Here is a 20,480-nt window from a genome sequence, read left to right on the forward strand (position 1 = left end):
CAAAAAAAAAAAAAAGGAGAGGACTATAATAAATAACAAATTTCATTTTTAAAATATGATAGTGATTAGGCCTAACTTTTTTTAAAAAATTTGGGGCCTTCTTAAAAGTGGAATTTTTTGTATGAAAGGAATGGAATTTAATTTTTAAAATATGATAGTGGCTAAAATATAGGCCTATTTTTTGGAAAAAATAAGGCCTTAGCATGGACCTTTACCTGCCTAGCATGGACCCGGCTCTGCACAACCTCCATGATTTAGAAGAGAGAGGATGACGAATAGTGAATTTGAGATGTAGGATGTGGGACCGATCCTGATAAGCAATTTCAATATGAGAGACCTCTCATTAATTAAAGTATTTTTCATATTTGCCTATTGAACTCAGTAGAACTTTGACAACTTACTCCTTAAATTTTTAATTTTTATCAAACTTGCAAAACTGTTGCACTATGCCCACGTTTATCAATCTTTCTCTATTTTTTTTTAATCAAATTTAAGAGATCAAAAGCTAAAGCATTAAAAACTTTGTGTCACGATCTGAATGAATTTTCCGTCAATCTTGTTTTTTCGTCACCAATCTAGTAGAAGGAGAAAGTTGCCAATTTACTATTATTAAAAATTCAGGAGAAAGTTGCAAAACTCCACCAGTTCAGTTCAGGGTTAAATGTGCAAAACATGCACACCAACAACTATTCATTGAAACGATGCCGTTTTGAGCTTCTCATACGCTATCCGTTTGGGGCCGTTTCCTGGCACCATTTTAATTCATCTACAGTAATAAATTGCCGTAGATTTTGAGTGGTGGCAGCGGAACCACGAGCCCCCTGGATGGACGACACGTGTCCCCCTTAGTATCGTTTTCCTTTTGAACTCAAACCAGTCTACTTGGGGCAAAAATGGCTTCCTCTCTGCAACTCCCTACGTCTGCTTTTGAACTCTCCACAAGGATTTGTCGTCGCAGAAGAACAATTCGCCGCCCGCAATCCAATCTCCAAAACGGAGGAGAGAATCGGCCTCATCGTCGCAGGTATAATTCTTCTCTTTGGTTGCCGAGAAATCATAAGAATGTGAAAATTGGAATTTCAATCGTTTGGTTTAATTTTGGTCTCGTTTTGTTTTGAGTTTTCGGTTTAGGTGTGATGAAGACGAGAATGTGATACTGGTGGAGAGATACGGCAATGGTACTGCTAAGAGGTTCTTACTTGGAAACTTTTTTCTTTCTTTTTCTCTCCTTTTTTTTTTATTCATCTACTGTTTGTAATGTTCAATTCTTGAGCTCTTTCATTTCAACTGTGGTTTCTGGAGCAGGTTTGTTGTGGATGATGACTTGCAATTACGAACTTTTCTTGAGGAACATAGTCATAGACCAATATCTAAAAACTCAGAAAGATCAGAATTCTCCAACACATTTTTGGATTGGATTCCGGATATTATCAGAGACTTTGTTTTACCTGCAGGGTTCCCAGGTGACTAAACATCGTTTCTTTTCCATGTCCTTTTTTTAAATAATAAAAAAAGAAATTCTATCCTCTGTTTTAAAATTAGTTGGATGAGTTTAGACATTATTATATGTGGATAACTTTTCCAAACAGAAAAAGGGCTGATAAAAAATGTGGTCTATGAGTAAATTCTTGAGTTAAATGGAGCCTAAGGCCAACTGCAGATCGACCTGGTATTAGTTTTCCAAAATCTTTGTGCTATGAAAGGGGCTTTTTAGGGCAGTTGTTTCTTTGATCAATAGAGAGAGGAATGAGACATCTTGTAGGACGATTTAAGAGGTGTAAGATCATCTTGAACACTTTATATAGTGAAAATCTGCAGTGAAGAAAATGGACGTGGCTCTCACATCAACTGTGAACCACTATAAATCTTATGTCTGCTTCGGTTATCATTTTCTTTGCCTTATTATTGCTCTCGTGTATTGGGGATTAGGGTCTAATTCCTAACAAAATTTACCACAAAAAGTGAAAAAGATTATATTTGGCCTGTGACTAAAATCTTGTTTTTAGTAATTTGGTTTAGTCAGATACCAAAGCTTAGTCGTCTTACTGTTCAAGTTCTTGCTGTTCTTCATGTCTGATGCAGGATCCGTGTCAGATGATTATTTGCAGTACATGTTGTTACAGTTTCCTACCAATGTTACTGCATGGATATGTCACACATTGGTCACGTCGAGTCTCTTAAAGGTTGGTTAATAACTGTGGTCCGTAACTTTAAATTGTCTAGCTTGACATCCTAGTTTCACTACTTGAATATCTGAAAAAAATGTGGGATTAAACATCACATTCAGATAATAGAGATTTAGTTTCAGAACTTACTTATCCATTAATTCGCAGTACTATTTTATTCACAGTTCTGCTTATTGTGTGCTACTTGTAGGCTGTTGGTGTTGGCTTATTCTCAGGAAGTACTGCGGCTGCTTCTGCTGCTGCCATCAGGTGAACTTTTATTTTTGCTTTCTGTACATGTATCCTTGATCCGTTATAATTTGCAGCTCTAGTTTCCTAGTCTACTCAGTGTAAGCCTCGGATCTTACCACGATTAAAATATGGGACATCCCTTATGAATGTTTTATTTTCAGAACTTATTCCAAAGTGTTATAGGGATTTAAAATTTGCATTACCACCTCAAACTAGCCTGTCCCTGGATTGAACTTTAGGTTATAAGATTGTTTCTGCAGATGGGTATCAAAGGATGGCATTGGAGCTGTTGGGCGCTTATTCATCGGTCTGCCACTTTCAGCTAAAGGAACATAAGGCTAAACTGCTGAGGCTTTTCAGTGACTGTTGCTCTGTTTTACAGGTGGCCGATTTGGAAATCTCTTTGATGATGATCCAAAACAATGGCGTTTGTATGCTGACTTTATTGGAAGTGCCGGAAGGTTGTCTATCAAGCTTTTTGTTTGATGATGACAGATAAATTAAATCATAATAGAAGTAACGCGCCATCTTCCTTGCTAATTTCTTGTGCAGCATTTTTGATCTTGCAACGCCACTATATCCTGCCTATTTCCTGCCACTGGCATCCATTGGGAATCTTGCAAAGGCATTATATACTCAGCACAAATAGTCTCTCTTTTTATTTATTTTTATTTTATTTGAATTTTATGACTATAAGTGCAACATTATTATCCATCATTTTGTAGTGAATAAGATATCTATATTTTGAAACTATAAACTTTTTTTAGTATAACAAGCTTCGTATTCAAGCAGGCTGTGGCAAGAGGGCTGAAAGATCCTTCATTTCGCGTGATACAAAATCATTTTGCAATCTCAGGAAATCTGGGAGAGGTGGCTGCAAAGGTATATTCTTAATACATCTCTGAGCATGATGGTAGTCTTCAACGATGTTTATGTCAGCTCAGTTGTCTCATGAAGACGCCTTTTTGTTTATTTTGAACTTTGAGATTGGGAAAAAAGAATTTGTATCCTACTATTAAATCCATGTTATTTTTTTTCACCATTCCCTGCCCACAAGTTTGTCCAGTGGCTCCACTCATCTCAACAAGGCTTAATGTCAAGCCCTTGAGTTGTTTTATAGATCAATGGTGCTGATGAGTAGAGTGAGGGTAACAATTTCCGTAGTAATTGTGTTAGGATCCTAGTTGAGTCCCACATTGCTAAAATATAGGCTTAGCATGTGGATTTATAACCACTTGGGCACCCTCTCCCTACAGGCTAGCTCTTGGGGATGAGTTCTACCAAAGGGTTATAACAATTAGTATCAGAGCATGCCCCACCTCGGGCTTACGTTGCGGAAGGGGCGACCTGGGGAGGGGCGACCTGGAAAGGCCAGAATGAGCCATCCAGAGTGGGCCGCCGTGGACGTCGGTGTCAGAAGCGTGGTGATATGTTAGGATCCTAGTTGAGTCCCACATTTTTTAAGTATGGGCTTAGCATGTGGGTTTATAACCACTTGGGCACCCTCTCCCTACAAGCTAACTTTTGGGGATGAGTTCTACCCAAGGGTTGTAACAAATTGGTTGATTGAAAATTATTGAATTATGTACATTAATTAATTAATTAATTAGGAGATATCGCATATCTTTCCTAGTTTAGGGGGCAGTTCCTATTTTTTAGGAAAGATCCTAGGAATATCTTGAGGATAGTTTCTCTATCCTATTAGGGTTCCTAGTTTTCCGATTCTGTTAGCCACGGGACCTAGGTCTTTTGTAACCTATTTATACTCCGGTTTTGTACCAATTAAATCAAGAAAGGAGTTATATTTTTCCTCAGAAACTTACATGGTATCAGAGCCTGGTTTAGGACTTTATCTCTGTCCGCCATGGCTAAGAATCCAAAAAACCTTCCTTCAACCCAAACCGTACCCTCTGCCTCTTCTAATAATGTTGATTTCAACCCTAATGCTTCCATTCAAATTACTACCGTACGATTGAATGGAAGGAATTTTCTAGAATGGGCCCAATCAATAAAACTAGCCATAGATGGCCGAGGAAAACTAGGGTTTCTTACAGGGGAGGAACCAAAGCCGAAGGATTCTGATCCTTCATTCCGAAAGTGGAGGTCTAAAAATTCACTCATCACTACATGGCTTCTCAATTCCATGGAGGAATCAATCCGGAAGGCATATCTGTTCATGTCAGCCCAAGAAGTATGGGAGGCCGTGCGTGAAACCTACTCGGACCTGGAAAATTTTTCACAAGCCTTTGAATTGAAGACTCGGCTGTGGAATTCCAAGCAGGGGGAGGCAGATATCACTACGTATTACAACAGGATGTTGGCACTTTGGTAGGACTTAGACCTCTGCTATAATGACAAATGGGAGAATCCCAAAGACCTTGCTAGGTTTAAAAAAAGGGAAGAAATTGATCGTGTTTTTATGTTTTTAGCAGGGGTTAATGCAGGATTTGACGATGTTAAAGGGCGTGTTCTAGGCAGACGTCCTCTTCCTACAATCCGTGAAGTTTTTTCTGAACTTAGGCAGGAAGAAGGACGAAAGAGAGTCATGACTGGTTCATTCTTGCCACCAGCAGAGCCTAAAAATTCAGCCTTAGCAGTCCGTGGCAATGAAGGCGACCCAGATAAGAAAAAGAAGCCGTGGTGTGACCACTGCAAACGGCACTGGCACACCAAAGATTCCTGCTGGAAGCTTCATGGGAAACCACCTAATTGGCAGCCAAATTGGAAGAAGAAACAGGAGGGAGGCAAGGCGTTAAACATTGTGACTGAGACTACTCTAGAGCCACCATCTACCTCGGTATAGCCTCCATTCACCAAGGAACAAATTGAGCATCTTCTAAAACTCTTTAAGTCTTCACAAATTTCTAATTCTCTTTCTACCTCTTATGCTCACCAAGGTAATCAAGCTCCTTCTACCCTCACTTCCTCAAATATTTCTGGCCCATGGATCATAGATTCTGGTGCCACAGATCATATGACCAGTTGTTCCCATTTATTTTCCACTTTGTGCAGGAAATAAAAAAATTCAAGTGGCTGATGGTTCGTTTTCAGCCATAGCAGGGACGGGTTCCATCAAAATTTCTCCATGTTTAACACTAAAAGATGTGTTACATGTTCCAAAATTGTCATGCAATTTACTGTCAGTCAGTAAATTAACTCTTGACCAAAACTGTCATGCTAATTTCTTTCCATCTTACTGTGAATTTCAGGACATGGCCTCGGGGAAGATGATTGGCAATGCTAAATTAAGTGGACTTTACTACTTTGACGATGGATCACTTCCTAAAGATTATGTTTCAAATACTTGCTTGGGTGTTATTTCTAGTTCTAGTAAGAATGACATTATGCTTTGGCATTTTAGGCTTGGTCATCCAAATTTTTATTATTTAAAACATTTGTTTCCTAGTTTATTCTCAAATAAAGATCCATCTCTTTTTCAATGCAAAATTTGTGCTTTAGCAAAAATGCATCGATCTCCATATATCCCTCGTCCATATGTTCCATCCCAACCTTTTTCTCTTATGCATAGTGATATATGGGGACCTTCAAGAATATCAACTCCTTCGGGAAAACGATGGTTTGTTACCTTTATAGATGATCACACAAGAATGACTTGGGTTTACTTGATGACACAAAAATCTGAGGTGGAACACATTTTTAAAACGTTTTATAACATGATTTACACTCAATTTGAAACAAAAATCAAAGTTTTAAGAAGTGACAATGGTCGTGAATATTTCACAAAACATTTGAGTGTTTTTTTCTCACAAAATGGCATTTTTCAGCAAAGCTCTTGTGTTGACACGCCTCAACAAAATGGCATTGCCGAAAGGAAGAATAAGCACCTATTAGAAGTGGCTCGGGCATTGTTATTTACACATAAAGTACCAAAAATTTGTTGGGGAGATGCAGTTTTAACAGCAACTTTTTTGATAAATAGAATGCCTTCGAAAGTTTTGAATTTTGCCACTCCTATAAGTGAATTTTCCAAAATTCTTCCCCAAACAGAAATTCAATCAACTCTGCCACTGAAAACGTTTGGGTGCACTGTTTATATCCACAATAAAGATGTAAACTTAGGAAAACTTGATCCTAGAGGAACTAAGTGTGTCTTCTTAGGCTACTCTCCAAGTAAAAAAGGATATAAGTGTTATGATCCCAAAAAAAGAAAATATTTTGTCTCCTTTGATGTGCAATTTTTTGAAAAACAATCATTTTTTCAGCCTCATCTTCAGGGGGAGCACACACAGGCGATACGGCTTTAGGGGGAGATGAAAAGATAGTCTTTGACTTTCATGATCAAGGTGAATCTTTTTTTGAAAATTTTTCATCAGAATTTGCCCTTCAAAATTCGGATTTTTTGCAAAACTTAAATAATTCCGAAAATTCTGAAGAGAATCATCAAGAGAATAACTCTGCAGATGTTTTAAATAATGAAAATTTGGCTCCTTCCAGTGTTAGTCCAATTAGAACAAGAAATAACACTGAAAACAGGTTTGGGAAAGTTTTCTCAAGGAGAGAACCAAAGTCAAGTGGATTAACCAATAACTTACAGCATGGTCAAGAACCAACCTCGATACCAAGTCCAGAAGTTTCAGGTTTGAGTCCAATCGCTGAAAATTTCTCAAATGAGCTTGATGTACCTATTGCACTAAGAAAAGGAACTAGAGAATGCACTAGGCGTCCTCTATATCCCATGTCCCATTTTGTTTCTTATAAAAAGCTATCTCCGTGTTTCCTTGCCTTTGTTACTCAACTCTCACATGTGGAAATTCCGAAGAGTATTAGAGATGCATTTCAGGTACCCGAATGGAAAGCGGCTGTTTTAGAGGAGATGAGGGCTCTGGAGAAGAATCAAACATGGGAGGTTATAAATTTGCCAAAGGAGAAGAAAACTATTGGGTGCAAATGGGTATTCACGGTCAAGTTCAAATCTGATGGATCACTGGAAGGGTATAAAGCACGTCTAGTGGCCAAAGGTTTCACTCAAACCTATGGCATAGATTACTCTGAGACTTTTGCACCAGTAGCTAAACTAAATACTGTACGGGTTCTTCTCTCAATCGTGGTAAACTTGGACTGGCAGTTGCAACAGTTAGATGTCAAGAATGCATTCTTAAATGGAGATTTAGAAGAAGAGGTTTTTATGGATCCTCCACCCGGTTTTGAAGATAAGTTTGGTTCAAAGGTGTGCAAACTGAGGAAATCTCTCTATGGGCTAAAACAATGACCACGAGCATGGTTTGAGAAATTCACAAGCTCGGTAAAAAGACAAGGTTATTCTCAAGCTCAGGCAGATCACACACTCTTCTTTAGAAGATCAAAGGAAGGAAGAATTGCCATCCTTATTGTCTATGTGGATGACATTATCTTGACAGGAGATGATATTCTAGAAACGACCCGATTGAAAAGGTGCTTGGCAGATGAATTTGAGATCAAAGACCTCGGGAACCTAAAATATTTCTTAGGTATGGAGATAGCAAGATCTAAAGAAGGAATAATGGTCAGCCAAAGGAAGTATGTACTTGATCTTCTCGAAGATACTGGAATGAGTGGGTGCAAACCAGTTGATACTCCTATTGATCCCAATGTAAAACTCGGGATTAGTGAGGGTGACAGGGTTGATACTACGAGATATCAGAAGTTGGTTGGAAGGTTGATTTACTTATCACACATTAGACCAGACATAGCTTTTGCCGTGAGTATGATAAGCCAATTTATGCACTCTCCTCAGAAAATTCATATGGAAGCTGTCTATCGAATCCTTAGATATCTCAAGGGTTCTCCAGGAAAAGGATTAATGTTCAGAAAACATGACAACCGAACAATTGAAGCCTATACAGAGCTGATTGGGCTGGATCCGTGACTGACAGGAGGTCTACAACTGGATACTGTTGCTTTGTGTGGGGAAACCTAGTTACATGGAGAAGCAAAAAGCAAAGTGTTGTTGCCCGTAGCAGTGCAGAGGCAGAATTTCGAGCAATGGTTAATGGGCTATGTGAGTTAATTTGGCTGCAGCGGATTATAGGAGATCTTCAACTAACAATAGAAGCTCCAATGAAGCTTTACAGTGACAACAAGGCTGCCATTAGCATTGCTAATAACCCTGTTGAACACGATCGCACCAAACATGTGGAGATAGATCGGCATTTCATCAAAGAAAAAATGGAATCCGGAACTGTGTGTTTACCCTTCTTGCCAACATCTCAACAGATAGCTGACATTTTAACCAAGGGGTTATTTAGACCAGGGTTTGATTCTTGTATTAGCAAGTTGTGTTTAAAAGATATCTATGACCCAACTTGAGGGGGAGTATTGAATTATGTACATTAATTAATTAATTAATTAGGAGATATTGTTTAAGTTAGGAGATATCGCATATCTTTCTTAGTTTAGGGGGCAGTTCCTATTTTTTAGGAAAGATCCTAAGAATATCTTGAGGATAGTTTCTCTATCCTATTGGGGTTCCTAGTTTCCCGATTCTGTTAGCCACGGGACCTAGGTCTTTTGTAACCTATATATACTCCGGTTTTGTACCAATTAAATCAAGAAATGAGTTATATTTTTCCTCAGAAACTTACAAAAATTTACAGTTTACAATGATTTTTCATATATTATTTATTACGAAGCTGGAAAATTCAGTTGGCTGGCTTGGATGATGTATTAGTGAGCTTATTGTTGCTGCCCACCTAAGATTAGAATGTTGTACAGTATGTGTTTTGTCCTGAATTAGCCTGGCTTTCCAATATATATATATATATATATAGTGGAGTAACTTTGGTTTAGTTGTTTATCACATTAAGAAATTATGTGTCTTAGTTTGGCGAAGTCATAAATAGTTCAGAAAATCATTTAAAGTTCTGATAATCTAGTTTCTGATTTACATGTTGATCATTACCTACCCATTTTCAATCTTATGTAACCTCTTCTTGAAGAGAACTAATTACCTCATAACTTCACAATTAATTGATATAAGATTTCAGGAGGAAGTTTGGGAAGTAGCTGCTCAGCTGCTTGGCCTTGCTTTGGGCATACTTATACTGGTATCTTGCTTGGAACTTTTAGGAATAATGTATTTTCATCACAGAACAGCCTTTTGCTAACAGACAACATTCTTGATGTGTCATCTTAATGATTTTGCAATAATGAATGCAGGATACACCCAGCCTTGTACGGGCATACCCTGTTCTAGCTCTTACATGGTTTGGGATGAGGCTTCTGCACCTTTGGCTACGTTATCAATCACTTTCAGTTCTACAGTTTAACATAGTAAGAAGATTGTAAAACGAATTCCTCTTCCTATGACATTCCACTTATTCTGTCTGTGACATGAAAGACAATACAATGTGGAAAAACTTATTTAAGGTTAAAGTAGGTGAATGGAATGAATCAGTTTCTGTGTGCTATATCGAGGTCATTTTATCTGAGTATTGACTTTATATACTCGCATATTCTGTGAATTAAAATAATAATCGTAAGGAACCTAGTTAATCACAGCCCAACACACAACAGTCACTCACACAGATGCACAACGAGAAGAAATTAAAAGGAATCAGGGTAGCTTTTATTGATTCAACCTGCAAACAACGATTACAGTAGACAATCTAACAAGATAAACCCGGAGATTTTGAGTACTCCGGAACTCCTAGCCACCGACAGTGGGAACAGCACAGAGACAATCAAGAGAATTCAACTGCCTTGCCCTAACCTTTTCCTACCCCCCAAATTCCCTGATTCCTACTTGCCTTTGCCACGTCACCTGTCTAGCCACTTTCTAAAATTACTCCTTGGCCCCCAACTCTAGTCTTTTTGTCCCTCTTACCTCTCCTAGTGTAAACGTTTTTCAGTACGCATTTGACAATACCCCCCCCCCCTCTCGAGATCAACCTTGTCCCTAGAAGTCAGGAAATTGGCGAGGAATTGAGTCTAGTGGCTCCCAAGTAGCCTCCCCCTCCGGCAGCCCCTCCCATTGAATGAGGAGGTCCAAGTCAGAAGGTTCTCCAACGTGAGAATAACGTGCTTGCAACATGGCTGCTGGTCGAACCAAGAGCTCGAGCTCCTCTGTAAGCTGTGACGGCAGGGGCTGACTTGCTAGAGTGTCCCCCGAAAAGCCTTGAGCTGCGAAACATGGAAGACCGGGTAGATACGTGCGTCTTTCGGAAGCAGGAGCCGGTATGCAACGGTACCAATCCTCTCGGCAATCTCGAATGGACCATAGTAGCGAGGAGCCAACTTCTCATTACGCTTCTTGTCTCCAAACACCGTTAATATGTCTCCAAACAGCGGTTGACCCGCTCGGTTTGGCCATCGGACTCGGGGTGATAGGCTGAGCTTGTGTGCAACTGAGTTCCTTGGAGTTTGAAGAGCTCTCTCCAAAATGAACTCATAAAGATAGGATCACGATCGCTCACAATTGAACGAGGAACCCGTGAAGCCGAACTATATCACGTACGAACAACTCTGCCACAGACTTCACAGTGAATGGATGAGCAAGGGGGCAAAAATGTGCAAACTTGGACAACCGATCCACCACAACTAGGATTGTGTCCTGCCCCTCCGATTTAGGGAGGCCGCCTATGAAATCCATGGAAATGTCCTCCCAAATCCTATTAGGAATTGGAAGGGGTTGCAACAGCCCCGCCGGAAGCATAGCCTCGCTTTTGGCACTTTGGCAAACCTTGCACCGAGCCACATAGTCCCATATTTCCTCTTTCATGCCCGGCCAAAACACATTGCTTGACACCCGCTTATAAGTGCGAAAGAATCCCGAATGGCCACCAATCACTGAGTCGTGGAACTCGTGCAACAACCAAGGTATCCATGGTGAGGAATGCGGTAAAACCACCCGTCCTTTATAGAGCAACAACCCCTCCTTCTCACTGTATCCATCCCGAACTTGCTCCCCGGCCATTAATTTTGCTAGCAACCCCGAACACTGGTCATCCCCCCGCTGCCCCCTTCAATGTCCCCCACATCCAACAGCTGTGGAATGGAAATGGCTGTAAAAGTAATGGGCTGCTCATCACCCCTTCTAGACAACGCATCCGCCACTCTATTAGTGGCTCCCGGTTTGAACTACACTTCAAAATCATACCCAAGAAGCTTGGTAACCCATCGCAATTGCTCCGGTGGAAGCACTCGCTGATCCAATAGGTACTGGAGACTTTGTTGGTCGGAGCGGACCACAAAGCGTCGTCCCAGCAAGTAGTGACGCCACTTTTGTATGGCAAACACCACTGCCATCAACTCCCTCTCATAAACCGACTTCAGCCTACTTGTCTCCGATAGTGCTTTGCTAAAAAAAGCAATGGGCCGGCCCTCTTGCATAAGGACAGCCCCTAGGCCAGCCCCCGATGCATCGGTCTCAATCACAAAGGTCTTGCTAAAGTCTGGCATAGCCAACACCGGTAATGTGGTCATGGCCCTCTTAAGGGACGCAAAAGCTCCTACCGCCTCTTCCTCCCAACCGAAACCACCTCGCTTGAGCAAATTGGTCAAGGGCTGTGCAATCTCACCGTAGCCCCGCACAAACCGACGATAGTAACCGGTCAAACCAAGAAACCCCCGCAGGTCTCGGACACTCTTAGGAGTCGGCCAAGAGTTAATGGCGGCCACTTTCGAAGCGTCCGGCGCAACCCCCTTGCCCGAAATGATGTAGCCGAGATACTCCAAGCTATGGCGGCCAAACGCACATTTCTTCAAGTTAGCAAACAGCTTCTCTCGCTTCAACACCTCTAATACCTTAACCAAATGGCCCTGATGCTCTTCCATGGTCCGACTATATACTAAGATGTCATCAAAAAACAGCAAGACAAGTCGGCGTTGGAATGGGCGGAAGATCGAGTTCATAAGGGCTTGAAACGTCGCCGGTGCATTAGTAAGGCCAAAAGGCATCACCAAGAACTCATAGTGGCCCTCGTGTGTCCGAAAGGCGGTTTTCTCTACATCGTCTTCATGAACCCGTATTTGGTGGTACCCCGCTCTCAAATCCAACTTAGAAAACACCTTCGCTCTGTGGAGCTCATCTAGTAACTCATCGATGACTGAAATCGGAAATTTATCCGGCACGGTCTATTGATTCAAAGTCCGGTAATCGACACAGAAGCGCCAACTCCCATCCTTCTTCTTCACTAAGATTACCGAACTAGAGAATAGGCCGCTACTAGGTCGAATGATCCCGGAAGAAATCATGTCGGCCACCAATCTCTCAATCTCCCCTTTTTGGAAGTGCAGATAGCGGTAAGGCCGAATGTTAGGAGGATCAGCCCCGTCCTTCAATACAATCCGGTGGTCGCGCGCCCGTTTTGGGGGCAGCCCTTTAATTTCCTCAAAAATATCCCTGAACCCCTCTATGACATCCTGCAAATCCCCCGGTACGATTACTGATTGCTTACCATCCTTCCGCCCTACCACCTCACAGAGTTCCAACAATACCCCCACTTGTCTGCCCCCTACCATTCGAGTCAGCGAACGAAAACTCACTGGCGTACAGCATAAAGCGGGATCCCTAATCCAACTCACCCAATTGTCCCTCACCTTGAATTTCATGGTGAACCGAGACCAATCTGCCCACACTTCTCCCAAGGTCCGCAACCATGTAACTCCCAAAACAATTTCCGTGCTTCCTAAATCACATAGGAAGAAATCTTCTACCACCGTGATCCCTTGTATGGACAACTCCATTCCCCTACATACTCCATGTTGCTTGAAACACATACCGTTGCCGACCTACACCCCGCATTTGGTCGAAATCACGTGGTAGTCCTAATTCTTTCACAATCGTCTCAAACACAAAGCAATGAGACGCCCTACTATCAATCAACACCACCACCACTCGGGAGCCAATTGTGCCTTTAACTTTCATAGTTTTTGCGGAATTAAATCTCATCATAGAGTTAAGGGAAAGGTCTACCTTCTCTTCTGATTGTTCAGTTTCGGAGTTCCCTTCCTCCTTTGGTTCACCTTCCCCATCCGACTCGTCCTCGGTGGCCAGCAATAATTGAAGTTGCTGCTTGCTCTTATGCCGATGCCCGGGGCTGTATTTTTCATCACACTTGAAACAAAGTCCTCTTGCCCTTCGTTGTTGCACTTCATCCTCAGACAAGCTCCTATAGCCACTCGCTCCTCCTCCCCCCGGACTATTGGAAGCAGATGCCGTGGCCCGTCCACGACCGATCTCCCTTCCCTCTCTTCCGGCATTGGATCGAAGGGAGCTCCCCACAAAAGGCCCGCGGCCACTAGGGGCCTCGCTGAACGAATATGACCGTCCCAAATCCCCAACGCGGCCGCTCAAAAAATCTTCCCATTCTTTCCACCGATTCATTCCGATCTTCGATCTGCTAGGCCATCTCCATAACTTCTTGGAGTGCCGTCGGCTTATGCATTTTGACCTCGACGCGCACATCTTCCCTAAGTCCATTTCGAAACACACCCTTGTAAAAAGCACTCGGCACGCACCGGTGCTAACAGCAGCTCAAAACGGTCTAGGTAGTCCGCCACTGACCCCACCTGTCTCAAGGCCATAAGTCTCTCCATCGGATCCCCCTCCTTAGCTCTACTAAACCTCTTCAAAATCGCTGCCTTCAAGTCCCACCATTCGCTGAACGGATCTTGAGAATCGGTCCATCTGAACCATTTCAAAGCTTGCCCTTCCATACACATGGAAGCCACCGCCACCTTATCTCGTTCCCGCACCTCATACACATCGAAATATTGCTCAGCTTGGAATAGCCACCCATAAGGGTCCTCGCCGGAAAAGCTCGGCATCTCCACTCTCCTTCCACGTATTTCCCCTATTTCCCGACCTTCCGGCATCTCGAGCCGCTGTCCCCGCTCCCAATCCCACTACTGTCCTCCCCTGGCCCGCCTAGGTTCATCCTCGTTCTCCTCCCAAACTTCCCCAACTCGACGGCTAGGTGCCCCGCCAACTCTTCCACCATTCCCCGCTACTCCAAGGTTGAAGTGGTTAACCCGTCGTGCCCCCATGGGTCCCCGATCGAGGCTGGGTTCCCGGTCTAGGCGTCCACCACTTTCTCTCGGAGGTTCCCTAACTGGGTCGGCATGGTGCTCCCAACCCAGATCCGGCGGCCAAATAGGACCACGCCTCCTTCCTCTCTCGTCCAGGCCGCGTCCAACCACCCCCGCTGCCTCGCGCGGCCGTCGTCCGACCTCCGGACCTCCATCCCATGGCGGCGCGACCTCGTTTGCGACTGGGTCGGCGACAATCAGACCTCCCCGTCGCAGATCGCCTGGATTCGGGCCATTTTGGTCACGCTGGAGCACTTACCCTTGCTCCGGCGGAGTTGGCCGGCGACCCATGAGATCTTCCAGCCGGCGCAGTACCTCGTGGACCCCGCCGATCTGATTTCTCCTTTCCTCCCTCAACCCATCGTTTTCCTCCCGGATCTACGGGATCTGCTCGGACGTTAGGGACTGCACCACCGTCAGCCCCTTCTCTGCCGCGACCAGCCTCTATGTCTCTGCCGGTTTGGGCACCATGGATCGTACAGCTTTGATACCAGTTTGTAAGGAACCTGGTTAATCGTAGCCCAACACACAACACTCACTCACACAGATGCACAACGAGAAGAAATTGAAAGGAATCAAGGTAGCTTTTATTGAATTCAACCGGCAAACAACGATTAATTACAGTAGACAATCTAACAAGATAAACCCGGAGATTTCGAGTACTCCGGAACTCCTAGCCACCGACGGTGGGAACAACACAGAGACAATCAAGAGAATTCGACTGCCTTGCCCTAACCTTTTCCTACCCCCCAAATACCCTGATTCATACTTGCCTTTGCCACGTCACCTGTCTAGCCACTTTCTTAAATTACTCCTTGGCCCCCAACTCTAGTCGTTTTGTCACTCTTACCTCTCCTAGTGTAAACGTTTTTCAGTACGGGTCTTACAATAATAATAAACACTAAGACAATAATAATGACTGCGTCTTTATTCTGTTAATTAATTATAAGTATGCGCCCCGCGCGCGTGCATTCGTTATACTTTTTATATGAAAATCTATAATTTCTTCTAACATTTAGTTGTATTTATTTATTACTCACCTAATAATTGAGTTTAATAAAATAGAAAAAAAAAATAGTAGAGCACATTTAAAGGAAAAAAAAAGAAGAAAAAAATCACATAATAAATTATTTATGGGTTACATATAAAATTAATTTTAAATAGAGTAAAGTGAAAAAAGATAATGGAAGTATTTGGTAAAAAGTAAAAATAGACAAAAGAAAGATTAGAAATAAGAAAATGTAAAAATAAAAACCAAAGAGAGAAATGAGAGGTTGACATGTGGCAAAAAGAGGAGCAACATCTTTGCCTCTTTTATATATGTTAGATTCATTGACGAACTCTTCTTTCTGTTCTATTTTCCTGACAGATAAATCTTAAGCGTGCCCGTATACTAGTAAAATCACATGTATTACATTCTACGGTTCCAGGTAGATTTCAAATTATTGTTTTTCATATGAAATAAAACAAAAATGTGACACCAATGAACACCCTTTTGACAGCTTCCTTACAGGATATGTTGATTGCAATAAGGAAGAAAATATATTATTGTGGCAAAGATTCATGAAGCCACGAATTGTTTTTGGCGTGCCTTTGGAAGAATTTATGGGTGCTGTTGCTGAGAGATCTGTTTCCACGGTAATCCTTAAAATTCCTTATTTTATTGGATATAAAGGGGGGAAAAAGGGAAATTTTGATGGAGCCGTCATGTACTTCATATTCAATTTCTGAAAGATAATAAAACCTGATGTGATACTATTTTGTTTGGATTCTTATTAATGCTTAGAGCACCATTGTTTTTCAAGGAAATTTTTTTTTTTATGTGAACATAATTGATGGGATTAAGGCTTGTTGTTGTTGTTGAATATAATTATCTGACCTCTTTTGGTATTACAAAATGCTTAAGAAGTAGATTTAAACTTGTATCCTGTAATTCTCGTTGTTATTACTATTCACTCTTGATTTACAGTTGAAGTCGCTTCTGAAACTATATGAGAAGGAGAAATATATTCTTGTGGTGAACCAACAAGAAAGGGACTTTGAGGTCTTTGTTTCATTCAAGGTATAAAATACATCATTTGCAGCAACTGTAGAAACCAACTATTCTTATCTCTATTAATCTTCGTGTCCTGAGTGCCAATGCAGGTCGGGGCGAGTAGTGTCTCGGTCTTGCGAAGTGTGTGGCAGACTTATTGGCTACATGAGAACTGGAACCGTCAAGATAATGCCTTGGACCAGATAGCACGCAGCCTGTCAAAGATGGAAGATAGCTATGAGGACTTCATCCAACAGCTAAATCAGACTGGATGGGATATAAATGAAATCAAACTTAAAGTTCCTAAGGAAGTCTTAATCTACCAAATGGATCCTGTTTGATTGCTCGAAAGTCTTTCAAAATGTCTTTGTGATCGGTTTGGGACTGAGTTTTTACTCCGTGCCTTTTGAAAGGTGGTCCGATATGGCTGGATCGATACAGATTGCAAAGATACTAACCATCGAAGTGCTGCTATCAGTACGGATTCCCATGTGCCAGTGTTCAACAATGTAGTAGCTGGGCTTGCAAGGTTATTTGGGATGATAATGATCTGCTTACAAGGACTTGGGCATTGCATTCATGAAGAGTTGGTTGTAGTAGTTTCTGACTTTTAAATGGACTTTTGCATTACCATTAACGGCATTTATGTTTTGCCAATTTGGATTGTACCCCTTAACAGAAGAAGAGGTGTCCAACGAGAGGAAAAGAAAAGGATTTGTCCTTTTTAATTCACAGGTCTACGACTCTACTCTCCCAAAGGATTCTTATCTTGGGAAGACAAAACATCATGGATTTGAATGCCATTTTCTGTTTAAAGAAATGTACCTAAAACTGAAATGCTAGAATAATCATTTTTTCCCTTTTTTTGGGTAGCTATTATAATGATTTTTAACTTTAAGAGTTAATTACAAATTGTCACATAGAAATATATGGGTTTTAGCAGCCCTGTGATCAAACTAGACTCGCCAAAGGAAAATCAGCTAGAAAAGAAGGCAAGGCTTTGTTCTCATATTTTTGCATTTTTTTTCCCTGAAACTGGAAATGTTATAATTACTTTAAATAAATATTGATTTATGATCTACAGATGTAAAAAATTATAAATAACAATAGTGGAGTTAGTGGCTCCAGCTCCATTGAGAAAGTTTTATATGACTGCATTCTTTGATAATCTAAACTAGTAAGATTAATTTGCATAATCATTTCCTACCAAGAAAAAAAGAACAAAAAAAACGAAGGTTAATTTCATGTCTTCCAAACTATGGCGGACCGGACACAAAATGTTGTTCTTTCTCTTGCATTATTCTGCCACATTTTTAGTCCATAAATTCTAAACATTTGTCTCAATTTATTGCTCCTCTTGTCTTGTTCCATCAATTTATGGTAACAGAATATTTAAACTTTAAGAATATTTCTGAAGTTAATAATGTAAATGAATTAGTGAAATTCACACGCTTAAGAGTTGAAAACCAAAATTTTAAAAAAAAATTTATAGAAAATGTAATTATTCTACTTTCCTAAAAATAAATAAATAAACAAAAAACAATCTCGCGCCAAAAATATATGTGAAAATCAAACATAATCAAAGAGGACTTCTTCCTTAAACCCGCCCAAAACGTTCGTTCCCATTCTCTCTCTCTCTCTCTCATAAAATGTCTCTCTCTCTCTCATAAAATGTCTCTCTCTCTCCAACTCTCACTTCCCTCACTAATGGCGAACCCTCTCTTCCCTCGACCCAACCTCATTCCCCTCCCCCCAAACTCTCACGCGCGGCACCTCCTCCTCCCGCCTTGTCCTCACGCGCCTGTCCGCGTCTCCGTGCAGCGCGAAATCACAGAACAAGAAGCCGAGGAGAGAGGTGACATTGGGAACTTGAAGAAGCCTTTAGGGCTCCAAACCCCGTCGCCGGATGGGAAACAGTCCGACGATTCGTATCTCTTCTCGGCCGGTCTCCGGCGAGAGTCTCTGCCCAAGCACGTGGCGGTTATCATGGACGGGAACCGCCGCTGGGCCCGCCTCAGGGACTTGCCGGTGGATTCGCGCTACGAGGCGGGTCTCCGGTCACTGAGAGCGGTGGTTGAGCATTGTTGCAAATTAGGCATTGAGTTTCTCACCGTCTTCGCCTTCTCGATTGACATTTGGTTCCGTCCGAAAGTCAGTATCTTCTTCTTTCGTGTAATATCTCAGATTTAAGATTCTCTTTCGAAGCTTCTAGAATTAATTATTTATTTAGCAGTTAATAGTGCACCACAATGACGAATTCAAAGTAACAGGTTTGAAGTTTGATAGTGTAATCGTAGGGTTTTTTTTTTTTTTTTAAATCAATTGAAGTTTTGATAAGTGGACACATTACAAAGTTGGCCATATTGTCAATCGTTACTTTCTTTAAATCACTGTTGAAAATATATAACTCGATAGACAAATTGTAATCTCAATAATGCAGGTGGAAGTTGAGTTCCTGATGAGTCTATTCGAACAAGGAGTAAAAAATGAATTAGGAAGCTTTCTCCAGTAATCGTTGTGGAACTGATTGAGATTTTCTGGTTGTAGTTTGAAGAAGTAGTTTTTGTTAGTTTACATATGTATTTATTTCAACATTTATTTCGCAAATTAGAAAAATAGTCTTTGTGAAAATCCGATTTCACAAAAGAACCATTCTTATCTCAGATTATACAGTTGTCCTCTAATCCAGGATGAACCCAAGTGGTCATAGTTCAAAGGGATGAGATTTGTTAGCTTTTCTATGTGGAATTTAGGATTTTGCTTTTGGGATTACTGGCTAGAAACAATTGTAATGAAATGTACTTGATTGATTCACTAAACAGGGAAAACATCCGAGTTTCTATAATTGGGGATACGACTAAGCTCCCAAGTTCACTGCAGGAATTGATAGCCAATGTACAGGAAAGCACAAAGAATAATTCTCGTCTCCAACTGGTTGTTGCAGTGAGCTATAGTGGGCAGTATGACATTGTTCAAGCTTGCAGAAAGATTGCCATCAAAGTAACGGACGGTGTTCTCGCTCCTGACGATGTGACTGAGTCTCTGGTTGAAGAGGAACTTGTGACGAGTTGTACAAAGTTCCCCTACCCCGATCTGCTTTTACGGACTAGTGGTGAACTTAGGATTAGCAATTTCTTCTTGTGGCAGTTGGCATATACAGAACTGTTCTTTTCACCATCCCTCTGGCCTGATTTTGGAAAATTTGACTTTCTAGAGGCTTTACGAACCTTCCAATGTAGACAACGACGTTATGGAGTAAAGAGTATTGAGTAGTTAGTTATTTTTCTCTTTCTTTCTTGTTCTTTTGTGAAAGGAGGAACATAGAATAGTAACTATTGACGTCCACTAAGCAAGTTCCAATAACCACTTGAGTTTCTCATTGGGACATACAAGAGCTGACTCTGCAAACTGCCTTGGAGTTTTCTGAAAATTGTCTGAAGAAAGCTGCATCTTTCTCCTGGGAGAATTTGGGTACTGAAATATTACTTTCATGTTTATCTTGTTAACAATTTAAGACGAGCAAGCTCATCCGAAGATGCATGTACTTTTCTTGATATTACTTCAGTCTCCAGAGTGCAAGTGCTCTCTGTACCTAAGCCCGTGATAACAGCATCAGCTAAATTGCTGGGATGGAGTGAACTGCACCAAGCTTGCCAGATTGCTTCAAATGATATGTATAGTATCAGGTACACGCATTATGCTACACGACTACACCATTTTGACAGAAAAAGAAATGCTGAATAACATAATCTTTGTCCAATTGTTTACACATATTGTTACCAGATAGATACGCTCTTTTCAAATTATTAGTTGTTATCATGTAAGTCACATGTTTCAAATATGTTGCATCTCTTTCTTAGGATCCCATCGCATCCCCACCCTTCCCCTCTACTTTTCCATTATTCTTTCCTTCCCAATGATAAGACTAAGCCTTTGCTTAGGCAGGTTTTTGTTAGGAAGGGCAGGAGAGAATAAATGGTTGTGGGGATATATTAGTTGTT

The 20,480-nt window shown here is 41.3% G+C and overlaps 2 protein-coding genes across 3 annotated transcripts; both read left to right on the plus strand.

Moving 5' to 3' along the window:
* Window positions 1-893: 893 nt before the first annotated feature.
* On the plus strand, window positions 894-17,276 carry LOC21398656 (protein root UVB sensitive 5). 2 transcript variants are annotated; one of them, XM_010111311.2, is made up of 15 exons: window positions 894-1,024; window positions 1,120-1,191; window positions 1,306-1,463; window positions 2,083-2,183; window positions 2,377-2,435; window positions 2,678-2,724; window positions 2,800-2,878; window positions 2,970-3,042; window positions 3,210-3,299; window positions 9,401-9,460; window positions 9,573-9,686; window positions 15,814-15,874; window positions 15,958-16,082; window positions 16,414-16,506; window positions 16,590-17,276. In XM_010111311.2, exons 1-15 carry the CDS (start codon window positions 894-896, stop codon window positions 16,818-16,820), a joined length of 1,494 nt encoding a protein of 497 aa, XP_010109613.2. In that variant the 3' UTR covers window positions 16,821-17,276. The 2 variants fall into 2 exon arrangements, with proteins under 2 accessions (XP_010109613.2, XP_024030029.1); XM_024174261.1 differs by having other exon boundaries at window positions 1,132-1,191.
* Window positions 17,277-18,129: 853 nt separating this feature from the next.
* Window positions 18,130-20,256, plus strand: LOC21398657 (dehydrodolichyl diphosphate synthase 2). The gene is made up of 4 exons (XM_024174249.1): window positions 18,130-18,630; window positions 18,920-18,987; window positions 19,091-19,103; window positions 19,213-20,256. The coding sequence occupies exons 1-4, from the start codon at window positions 18,151-18,153 to the stop codon at window positions 19,750-19,752; spliced, it is 1,101 nt and encodes a 366-aa protein (XP_024030017.1). The 5' UTR covers window positions 18,130-18,150; the 3' UTR covers window positions 19,753-20,256.
* The last annotated feature ends 224 nt before the right edge of the window (window positions 20,257-20,480 follow it).

Source organism: Morus notabilis, unplaced genomic scaffold (genome assembly GCF_000414095.1).
Source record: "Morus notabilis unplaced genomic scaffold, ASM41409v2 Scaffold751, whole genome shotgun sequence".
Classification (NCBI taxonomy): domain Eukaryota; kingdom Viridiplantae; phylum Streptophyta; class Magnoliopsida; order Rosales; family Moraceae; genus Morus; species Morus notabilis.